The 12,257-nt window shown below is 42.7% G+C and overlaps 1 protein-coding gene across 1 annotated transcript; it reads right to left on the bottom strand.

The window, feature by feature from the left end:
- Positions 1 to 36: 36 nt before the first annotated feature.
- On the bottom strand, positions 37 to 7,191 carry LOC136746589 (thread biopolymer filament subunit alpha). Its single transcript, XM_066699184.1, has 10 exons — positions 6,525 to 7,191; positions 4,984 to 5,195; positions 4,694 to 4,754; positions 4,157 to 4,252; positions 2,510 to 2,686; positions 1,928 to 2,053; positions 1,461 to 1,574; positions 1,183 to 1,289; positions 547 to 917; positions 37 to 434 (listed from the first exon to the last, which is right to left on the bottom strand). The coding sequence occupies exons 1-10, from the start codon at positions 7,122 to 7,124 to the stop codon at positions 415 to 417; spliced, it is 1,884 nt and encodes a 627-aa protein (XP_066555281.1). The 5' UTR covers positions 7,125 to 7,191; the 3' UTR covers positions 37 to 414.
- Between the last annotated feature and the right edge of the window lie 5,066 nt (positions 7,192 to 12,257).

Below are 12,257 nucleotides of genomic sequence, written 5' to 3'. Positions count from 1 at the left end.
CGATTTTTCTTTGGTCACAGGGCAGTTATATTGACATATTAGCAAAGGTTTTTATTTATTCCAACCACTGACAACATTCATTAACAACAGCTGTCTTTACAGTAGACTTGAGACATGGTATGTGTGGGGGAGGGTCAGGTAAACCATCGGGTTTCTTGAACCATTTGTCTATTATAAAAAACGGCACGCGACAATGGAAGTCGCAAACTACAGTCTCGCAATGAAAAGGGAAGCACACCGTTACTGAACTTAATGGCTGAGCTGTCATCAGGTACTGGTGATGCTGGGAGCTGATCCTTGAAGGTGTGGAAGTTCCCTCTCATCAATGTTGCTGTTTAGCAGAGAAGAACTCTAGATTATGTGAAGCGCAGACAAGGCAGGAGGTCTTCAGAGTGTCTGTAGCCAGTCCTGTCCTCAGTAGGCCGTGGAAGAAACTAGATCAAAATTAAAACAATGCTGCTGTAATGAAATGCAGTGAGGACAAGCACCCTGGTATTCTTGTGCAGGCATCACATGCCATGTGCACTGGTGTGGCGCTGTACTTACATGTGCTGCTGTTGAGGCTGGAGGACACAAAGCTGCCCCCGGCGCTGCTGCCCATGCCAAAGCCCGCCGAGCTGCCGCCCAGGCCCCCACCAAGGCTGTAGCCGCCTCCCAGACCAAGGCCTCCTCCAAAGCTCGATCCTAAACCGAGACCTGAGCCTCCTCCTAGGCCGCCTCCAAGGCCGCCTCCCAGACCTCCTCCAAGGCTGCCTCCATAGCCGCCACCATAGCCGCCTCCATAGCTGCCGCCGCCTCCTCCTCCTCCTGCGGCCAAGGCCATGCCACCACCTCCTCCCATCCCAATGCCGGCTCCTCCACCGCTGCCCACTGACGTCCTGGACATGTGGACGGTCACTCCTCCCCCGGACTTCAGCCTGCAACACCAAGAGTACAGTGAGGACTCGCCAGCCATGGGGACATGGTCACACTGACGCACAAATACACACACACAGTAGATCTAAAAGTCTAAATTGCAAATGTATCTGGCAAGAACCAACACAGATGTAAAGCAAAGATGCAAAATGGTTTGTCTGATTTATGGTACGTTTACATAGAAACTGGATTTTACCAGATAATAGGAAAAAGTGGAATTATTCCAGAGCCCAGTGGGTGTATGAGAGGCTGGTGAAGGAGTCTCACCTGCTCTCCTCACTGTCCAGGAGCTTCTTGTAGGCTGTGATCTCCACATCTAGGGACATTTTGCTGGCCAACAGTTCCTGGTACTCTTGGCCATAATGAGCAATTTGCTTGGAAGAAAAACATTGGGGAAATAAAATCATGATCAATCTACTGGCAAAAAAACGAAGTAAATAAATAAGGAGCACTAATAAATGGACTGGCCATTAAATACACAGACGTGTTATACACACATATATGTATATGTGTAGCGAGTGCAGAGAGAGAGAGTGCTGGGCTACCTTTCTGAGGTCATCAAGCTGCGACTTCAGAGTGATGGCGGTCTCCTGGTATTGCTCAGTGTGGCTGCTGGAGTGGGATTCAGCGTCTGAAACCTGAGATTCCAGCTGGAGGTTCTGTAAAGCAACACCAGGAGATTGAATTAGATTTAAGGCACTAGAAGTTATTTGCTCTAAACTGTAGCCTAAACTCCTACAGGCAATTGAAATTCATAGTGTAAGAAATATCTAAATTCTTGTTTTAACCAGTAGTAAGGCACCATGTGTAGAACAGAATGGATAACACTATAGTTCAGCTGAAGTGTGATGAATGCATGTTTAAATGTTTGTATAAAAAAGTCATGATGCATCTCTGATGACAAAATGTGTTTTGTCCTGTGTATGGTTTTTTTTTTTTATCAACAAAAACATTTATTTTTTAAATAGTCCTGCTGAATACTACTGCAACTTTTAACATCAACACAACATACCGCTGTTTTCAGTCGGTCGACCTCCCTGAGGATAGAGTCGATCTGTAGTTTTATAAGCCGCAGTTCCTCCTTGGTGTTAGTGAGGGCCTGGACATTGGGCTGGGTGCTACCAGACATCATGGAGATCTGCAACCAAATGAAGACTTGCCATTGCTGATGTTCTTTTTGTTATAGCTTTTCAGTACTCTTTTCTCTAGAATTTTACATTCTATTCTAGTAATGTATATTTTCCAGTCTTCCATTTTCCATTGAGCACAATTACTGGAAGATTTTGGAAAGTAAAAATACATAGGCTACATGGATCCATGCATACATACATACATGGTTTCTCTTTCAGTTCTTGTTTTAAATCAGATTTGGCTCAGAGACTCAGAAAATTGAGTAACCATCAGGGTCAGTCACCTTAAAAATATTCCCAGATATGAGTACAAGGTGTTGTGAGGGTTTATTATGTTCTTATTCTCAGAAAACCTTTCTTACAGCACATAAAAATGTATGTAGAGATTAAGTTCCTTTGTTGCAGTACCACTTAGATACCACTTGATGGAGACAAACGAGCATACGTGAAACAAATGCCCATACCGTGTCCTGCACCGCCAGGAGAGAGTCCTGTTTGCTCCGCTGTGCCAGGTGCTCGTAGTGGGCCTTCACTTCAGTCAGGGCCGAGCTCAGGTCTTGCGCCTGGGCCGCATTATCCACCGAGATGGAGAAGGCAGATCTTACACCCCCGGATATGATGTTCCTGACCTCCTTCACTTTCTGCGAAACACAAAGAACACAGAGAGCCGGAGGATAAATCTTAGAAAGTAATTTTAAGTCATTTAATGGGAAAAGGTCTGGAGGGAAACCTCCACTTAATTGACTGTTGTCAATATTCCAATACCCACATCACTGTCAATCACCATCACACACTTGGTTTATTTCACTCAACATCAATCATTCAAAGTTCAAACAGCATCTCCATCATGCTGAAGTTAGACATGTCATGAGGCAAAGAGAAAATAGTTTCTTAAAATTAAGCCTCTCCATATAATCATCATCAAGTGCATTGTGCAAGTTTCTTTAAGTTAAAGTGATGAGTCTGTATTAAACTTTTATTAATCAAGCTGTCTAAATGGTAAGGGGGTGGATTATAATATACTCCTGATATTCAATACCAATCCACTGAAATGCATAATAAAAAATACTTATAAAGTCCTTTATATTCACTGCTGATCCCCTCATTAGCATTCACTGTAGCTATCTGATTGATTTTAGCTGAACCAGGCAGAAGATAGCCCAGAATGGCTTTCAGATCATTTGAATTTCCATGATTGATGAAAGGACATTTTAATAGTATACAGTGCTTCAGCACAGCAGATCTCAAAGGGGCATTTCTAATGAAGCTTGCAACTCAAAAAGCAAAGAAAATTATTTGTATTTTCCAGGGAGTTTTGAATATAATTTTTATTTGAATTCACTGTTTAATATGGGGGTCTGGGAACAGAGATGACGGCCATAAAATGTATAAATACAGTAAGAAAATGAAAGAGAAATTGAAAGATTATAGGTACCCTATTAAAAGGACAACATTTAGACACAATTAATTGTTTCTGAAGCCAATGGTGTTTGGCGATAAGATCACATACGGTTTTCATTATTTCACTAGACTAATGACCATTGTAAAGGTCATGACATCATCAGGAAGACGGGACAAAACATACCACCGCTTTTCAATAACAATAACACATGCAAATCACTTTAATTGCTGAGGAAATCTAAGCCATATCATTAGGAAGTCTGAATGAAATTGGATTTCTAATTAGAGTGAGGCGTTCAAAAAGGTATTGATTGTGATTCGAGCCTTTTTGAGACTGTTTATACATTCAATGGGGACAATTCAATAAAGCAGCTCAGGGAAAGGGGAGCTGGAGGAGCAGTATCCACCCGTGCAACGCAACCTGCGATGCAAATGCATCTGTTTATACCATAAGCAAGACAATACATTGTAAGAAAATACTGTTTTCCACTGTAAATGTTTCTTTTTCAACATTTGACTGGGAAACAATGTTATTTTTTAAAACAAAACAACACTACAATGTCCTGAATAAAGTTAGAAGGGGCAGTTTTACATTATTCAAACTATGTACTGATGGCTTAGAGGAATATGCTGCAAAGAAGTCTCCAGGAAAAAATGACTGAAGAACCTAAAACTCTGATTATTGTGTGTGTGTTCAGGTGTGTACTTACAGCATCATAAATTTGCTTGGAAAGGACAATCTGATCTTCCAGTCCCACGATGTTGGTTTGCAGTTCAAAGATGGTCATGTACAAATGATCCACCTCCTGCAGAAACACACAGGCAGACTTCAGTGTGCAGACAGGTGTGCAATGTTTAAAGCTGTGTCAGAACTGCCTGCCTCAGCAACTGACCCCTGAAGTACAGAAATACTTACCTGATGAAGAATGTGAAGGGGCTGCATTTATTAAACTTTGTATAGTTATCTTACGGTTCATTCTTACAACAGCTTGAATAAAAATATACTATATTTCATTTAAAAAAAGTAACTACTAACATGGTAAACTCTTGAAGAAGGCTTTGTTGCTGAAACACAGTATTTTTGGAAATTGTTTTCTTTAATATTGACATGTTTATCCATATACTTGAAGCATTAAGATTATAGTTTAATTTATTTCAAGTGCACTCCTTCTGTGCATGTAGTTCTTTAAGAGTGAAGAGAGAAATGAGACAGATCACCTCACGGGAAAGGAAATGGCTGCCCTTACCTCTTTCAGTGTGGTCCACTCCAACTCCAGAGACTTTGTCACTGATGTCTCCTCATCGTACCTTTACAACAGAAGCAATAACCAAAAAGTCACAAACACTCATCTGCTGAATTAACTGTGAGGTCACACTTGTTGCCCTGCCTTTTCTCAGAGGTGGTGGGAGGGCGGCTCTGTGTGGTTACATGTCTGACAATCAAAGCACCAGCTCTGTACGACACACAACACAGCTTAGTGTCTATTCTTTTGTAACGAAGCAATACGGTCAAATTAAAACAGATATCTGAACTCACTTGGCTTGGACATCATCCATCACAGCTTTGAAGTGTTCGATCTCAGCCAGGATTGCCTCTTTGGTGGCGGTCAGGGTGTCAATCTGGGACTTGTAAGCCCCGATGGCAGAGGTCAGGATGATTGATGAGCTTGCAGGTCCATTCTGGTCTGGGTTGGTGTACATCGAAATCTTGGCTCTCAGAACAGCGTTTTGCTGCTCTAAGAATCTGACCTGAAACAGATACGTTAGGTTGAACATAAAGTGACTGAAACATGCCTTCATATACTGCCCCCCAGCCCTGCTGCAGGGTTGGCCCCGCTCTATAAACTTCCATAGGCACCTTCAGTCAGTGTCAAAATAACATCTGAGTCTTGACTACGTAAATGTATTGAAATTATAACCAGTCACAGGGCCTCTGCCAAAGCAGGACAGGAGGCGAATTTCCTGTCCATTCAGTGAATCATTCCAACCAAGTTGTGTGCTTTTGAATCAATGCATGGGAACAACTTTAGATTTAGACTCTGTGCACAATTACACAGTTGTTTTAGGAGGGCAGTCGCTTTGCGATGCTCAGCACATTTAGAGAATCCTGTAAAATGGTGCTTCTATATCCAGCCTCTTCCAAAGATTTATTGCAAGTGTCGGAGAATCTCTCATGGCGTTTTATTAAATTCTCTCCTTGTGGCTGCCGTCCTGTTTAACAGGTACGTGGCTGGACTTACAAACATTTTATTCCACCAAAGTGTGATTTGCACCCCCTGTTATTAAAAACGATATCATATCCATCAGGGCGCCTGTCTCTTTTGCCAAGACACATTCAGGAAAGACTTTGATCACAGAGATCTGTGGTGAGAGATAATTTGTGGTTGATTCTGAAATTGCACACACACTTGTTAGTTTATCAAGCCCTCTCACTCAGGATATTTAAAGAGGATGGATTCGACCCCAGATAAAAACACAAGGCGGATCTCTGGATGGAATTGAATCTCTCTGCTGTATCTTTATGGATAGAGATGAAGACTGATGTCAATGGATTTGATTCCCGTGTCAGCATGAGAAATGATTTCACCATTCAAAATGCTTGTTGTTTGAAAAAAATATTAAAGTCACTTTGGTCATGAAGACAAAAGATGCACAAATGATGATGTGATGAATCATAAGAGGTAAGCTGAACAATGGATGAACATAATTAAATTGTACTTTACTGCTGAAGGACAGATTAATTTATGCTGGTGTTAAGGCTACGGGAAGCATTGATCTTTGTAGTGACAGACAAAGCCCTCACACAAGTCATTTAAGATGAACTGTAATTTTAGGTCAAATGAACAAAGTGCGCTGAAGGATTCAACAAAGAAACTTTTAAATTTCTACCCCAAAACAAACATGTGAAGAGAATTCCTGTTAACCTAAAGGAAGTTCAAAACAAATTACAGCAAGAGGGTATCATAATATATTTAAAGTTCAGTAAAATGGTGTTAAAGGGCTGTACGAGATTTTGTCAGAATAACAAAAAATAAATATTTGAAGTATAAATAAACAAGCAAACAAGCAAATAAATACCTTGTCAATGAATGAGGCAAATTTGTCGTTCAAAACCTGCAGCTCCTCCTTCTCTTTCAGACGGGTGACCTGCACAGTGTCCACCGAGGGCAGGGAGGGGTCGATGCTGGGCATAGGGATGATCCCCGTGTCCACTGTGGTGGTGCTGCTTATGAAGGAAGGGTTGAAGCCAAAGCCCCCAATTTTGAAGACACGGCCACCCAGACGAGCCCTCAGCGGGGCGACACCCGCCCTGAAGCTTGCCATCCTGCTTGCCATAGCACCCCCCCCCAAGCCCAGCCCTCCTCCTCCTCCTCCCATCATCATGCCAGTGGGCACCATCCCCCCACCGTAACCAAAACCGGCCCCTGCGGCAATGCCTCCTCCATATCCAGCTCCGAACCCCAATCCAGCCGCACTTCCCATGCCTATGCCCATGCCCAGACCTCCTCCTCCTCCTCTGAGACCATATCCAGACCCTACACCCCCCCCACCCAGGGATCTCGAGAGCCCATAGGCAGCTCCAGAGCTGCCCCTGTTGCCTCCGAACATCTTGTTGCTTTCATAAGTGGCGCCAAACCTCACGGCACCACCACTAAGTTTTCCGCTCGTCTCTGACATCTTGGCTCAATAAAGGGGGTTTGTAGGTGTCTGCCTTGAGTCCTCCAGGTAAGCAAGTACTCCAAGCCCTGCCAGGCTGCTTTATACCCTGCGCTGCGGACAAGGGCCACACAGACCCCAGCACCTGATTGGCTGGCTGGGCGTCAGCGTCACAGTGCGAAACCAAAGCGTCTGGCCTACAGGCGTTTAAAATCATAGATCATCAAAAAAAACATGTTGAGAGTGATCCAAGGCTGAGAGGCATGCATGACTGAAAATGCCTTGAAATAACTTCCCCACCCTGCTCTTAACTCCATGCTAGAAGGGGATTCTAAAAGTTTTTTTTTATACAGTTGTATTAGTTACAAGTACTTGTCAGATTATAATCACTGTGCTTTTTTAAACAAACAGACAAAAAAAGCCCTGAATTCCAGTTAACCATTCACAGTCTGCTGGTTTCCCAATTTTTACTGTCCTGCAGTATCACATGCACATGTATCACAGGCAGGTACAGTGTTATATAACAGACATTGCTAGATCAAGTTAACTGCTGTCCCCATAGAATACACACTAAATACACTGCGGAACATATGAGGAGCAATTCAGGGAATCCCCACAACCCAGTGGAAGAGCCCACGTACTGAAGTGGGGCTCATTGCTGAAAGCTCAGAGCTAAGCTATGGACAGTATTTGTGATGGATGAGCTGGGTAATAAGTTCTCATTCCCCAGACTAGTGCTGAAAGACTTGGACAATGAGAAAATTAAAGAAAATAAAACGCCCTTTTTCAGATTAATTTCTACTTAATTTCTACTTAATTTCCTGGACGATTAAAAAACACAAATTAGATCACACCAAGAGAGGACCTTAACGATTGATTGATCCAACAGCATAGTAAGCAACAGCTACCTTACATACAGAGCCTTGTATTTTCTCCTGTGTTGTTTATAATGAGTCCCTTGCCCGCGGTGTGAACGCCCCCTGCAGCACTCATGGCTTCTACGAGACCATCAGAGACACGCTTTGTAACTGCCAGGGAATCTGCTGGGGCAGGACTGGGGCAGGACTGTTCCTCATGGATTCACCTCACTTGCTGAGTAACACACCAGAATCAGCCAGGGCGTGGTGTGTACTGGGCAATGGGGGTCTACTATAGAAATCAAAGGTCAATGTTCATGTAGGCACAGCACCAGTGGGCACTTTTCCCAAATCAGTTCCCAGCGTGATAAATGGGTTGTTGACCTTAGGTCCCATCCTGCTGACTGGAATTAAACATCCTTTTATTCAGTTATATTTATTTCAGAACCCCACCACACAGAAGAACAGTCCCATTCAGTCTCAAGATTGATCAGACAGTGGATTTCAGGCTACAGGTGGAACTCTGTAGTCAGCTACAGCTACAGTCAACATTGTGTCAGCCATTGAAGTGTGTGTTTTTGTTGGTTTCCTATGGTGAGAGCAAGTAAAATAAATTTGAGTAGATCAATAATATTTTTGCATTTTGCCCAGTAAGCCATTCAGTACACTGAGAAGTTAAAGCACCCTCTGTATTAGGCTGACATCTTCTGTTCCAGTTCAAGGAAAAATCCTGATGTGCCAGGCTTAGTTTGAAGTCCATGCTGTGAACTTGGAAAATTCAGCCTGAAATACTGTCATAGAATCACACCTTGCACAGAAAAAAGGCCATCTCTGAGAGACTGTTAGGCTCATTCATTCCATTATTGTTTTAATGTTCTTAGAACACAAAGGACTGTCCTTCACAGTTCAAAGATTTCAATGCATAGCTCATAAAAGAAAGGCATGTAGACCTGAAATCCAGTGAAACAGAGAAAACCTACATCTGTGCATTAGCAATTAGCACTTCACACATCCCAACTACACAGAATGTACAGTGGCATTATACTCGACCATGTATATGACCTTTTCCAAGGGCTGTGTGTGTGTGTGTGTTCTGAACATCTTCATTGTGGGCTGTACGCCGTACACTGGGAGCTGGACCGGATACATTCTCTATGGACTGGCGTTCACTGAAACAGGACCAGAGGTATTCAATAAAACAGACAGCTATGATATGAGCCTAACCAGGGATATTTCACTGTCACTGCAGAGAAAGATGTAATTATATGATAGTGCCCTGTCTAAGATCTAGTTTCAGATTATGCCAACAATTTTACAATTCACCTCACTGTTCCCCATGGGCTTTTTCTTTTGTAGAGGATACAAATATTGATTAATTTAAATATACACCTTGATCCAACATGAGCTTAAATCAGATTTGTTTGGAGTTTCCAGGCTCTTTACGATTGTGAATATTTAAACTATTTGTTGCTTTAACGGCGTCTGCATGGCCTCATAAAATGGCTGACATCATCAATCACTGTAATGAAAATCAGAACAAAGACCTCTTTTTTGTGAGTGAGTGTGTGCACGTGAGTGTGATTGGGGATATAATATTAAAAACAAGGAACTTATCTTCAACTGACAACACTGCAGCTGAAACAGGAGACCTGCATACCTGTGGCATTAGGAAGTGGGCAGGGACTGCACCCCTGGAATCAAGCCAGTCTCAGGGATCACCAAGACGGCAAGATGCACTGAAAAATATCCTCTCTGTAAACCACAGTGAAATCAAATTCTTCAGGTTTTTGAAAATCAACAGGCTCTTGAATCCCAACGCACACCACTCCATTTTACAGTGTTAATATTTTATCAACCCTGAACACAAGACAAAAAAAAAGAATTAAAGATGTGAGGAAAACACTGCAGTATATTTCCAAACTGCAACAAATTCATATTGACAAAACACAAACCTTAGCTTGTCACAAGGGATGACACTTCATTGTATGTAGATGTTATCTAATTAGTCGCAAATGGCTTTGCTAGTCTCAGCCTGATCAGATCTGCATCTTGTGTTAGCATGTAGAAGGTTTGAACGGGTGAGATAAAGAGCAATAACCAAAAAAAAAGACACAAACATGGAGAAATTACATTGATATGAATATTGACTGCCTGAGAAAAGACATTCACTGTACATCTCATATAGCATACACATCTATGACTTTTCCTTTGAAGTGGTGTTAGATAGCAGAGAGGGCACCAGTTCCAGTTTTGTACATCTCAGCAACAGTGCAAGTTGACTTACCTCATGTTCACAGTGTTGGACTGTTAGCACAAAACACAACACAGTGGCTCACATGGCGAATGTTGAAGGACCTACTCCTGTGCTATCCAGTCATTATGGTTGTCTTTCAAGTCTAGCTTATCTCTTTAATCAAATTACACATTATTGCATTAGATGTTTCAGCGTGTCCATTTATTCCTGTTACTCATTAAATGCAATGGGAAGCTCCATCCACAAACCGTGTGAACGAGCTCCATAGCCTGGCAGAAAAACAATGATCCACAGCTTCATTCAGCTTGAGGCCGGACTTGCTATATGGGTGATTCCATGTGTAGTATATGGGACACCCAGAAATGGTTTCCTTCTCTTTGCAAGCAACAGAATTAGTATGCACTACATATGCAAATATGAACATGGACTTTTAATTGATGCACCTCTGAATATGATGTTCCTCATGAAAATAATGATGAATCCTATCATTTTATTTGTTTACTTTTTCTGTTTGACCATAAAGACAAATATCCAAGCAACTGGTTTCTGAACCCCAATCATTTTGTTGCCCTGCTGTGGATGAATCGAAGTGATCTGAAGAAGTATCTGGGGACGTTTTAGCTCTGTAATGCATTTTGATGATTCAGGTAATGGCATGCTGGCCTGTAGACCAAGTAAACACCATAAGGATAATTTTACTCCAGACACTGTGGATTAAAGTGTTCAGAATGTAACCAGCTACAGTTTGTCATCTATTAGATGAATGTGCGGTTCCAAATATTGTGTGTATTCAAGAAATGTACAGTGGGGGAAAAAGTATTTGATCCCCTGCTGATTTTGTACGTTTGCCCACTGACAAAGAAATGATCAGTCTATAATTTTAATGGTAGGTGTACTTTAACAGTGAGAGACAGAATAACAACAAAAAAATCCAGAAAAACGCATTTCAAAAAAGTTATAAATTGAGTTGCATGTTAATGAGGGAAATAAGTATTTGACCCCTTCGACTTAGTACTTGGTGGCAAAACCCTTGTTGGCAATCACAGAGGTCAGACGTTTCTTGTAGTTGGCCACCAGGTTTGCACACATCTCAGGAGGGATTTTGTCCCACTCCTCTTTGCAGATCCTCTCCAAGTCATTAAGGTTTCGAGGCTGACGTTTGGCAACTCGAACCTTCAGCTCCCTCCACAGATTTTCTATGGGATTAAGGTCTGGAGACTGGCTAGGCCACTCCAGGACCTTAATGTGCTTCTTCTTGAGCCACTCCTTTGTTGCCTTGGCTGTGTGTTTTGGCTCATTGTCATGCTGGAATACCCATCCACGACCCATTTTCAATGCCCTGGCTGAGGGAAGGAGGTTCTCACCCAAGATTTGACGGTACATGGCCCCGTCCATTGTCCCTTTGATGCGGTGCAGTTGTCCTGTCCCCTTAGCAGAAAGACACCCCCAAAGCATAATGTTTCCACCTCCATGTTTGACGGTGGGGATGGTGTTCTTGGGGTCATTCCTCCTCCTCCAAACACGGCGAGTTGAGTTGATGCCAAAGAGCTCGATTTTGGTCTCATCTGAGACCACTTTCACCCAGTTCTCCTCTGAATCATTCAGATGTTCATTGGCAAACTTCAGACGGGCCTGTACATGTGCTTTCTTGAGCAGGGGGACCTTGCGGGCGCTGCAGGATTTCAGTCCTTCACGGCGTAGTGTGTTACCAATTGTTTTCTTGGTGACTATGGTCCCAGCTGTATTGAGATCATTAACAAGATCCTCCCATGTAGTTCTGGGCTGATTCCTCACCGTTCTCATGATCATTGAAACTCCACGAGGTGAGATCTTGCATGGAGCCCCAGACCGAGGGAGACTGACAGTTATTTTGTGTTTCTTCCATTTGCGAATAATCGCACCAACTGTTGTCACCTTCTCACCAAGCTGCTTGGCGATGGTCTTGTAGCCCATTCCAGCCTTGTGTAGGTCTACAATCTTGTCCCTGACATCCTTGGACAGCTCTTTGGTCTTGGCCATGGTGGAGAGTTTGGAATCTGATTG

Source organism: Amia ocellicauda, chromosome 3, assembly GCF_036373705.1.
Source record: "Amia ocellicauda isolate fAmiCal2 chromosome 3, fAmiCal2.hap1, whole genome shotgun sequence".
Classification (NCBI taxonomy): domain Eukaryota; kingdom Metazoa; phylum Chordata; class Actinopteri; order Amiiformes; family Amiidae; genus Amia; species Amia ocellicauda.
This window is presented reverse-complemented; position numbering and strand designations above follow the sequence as displayed.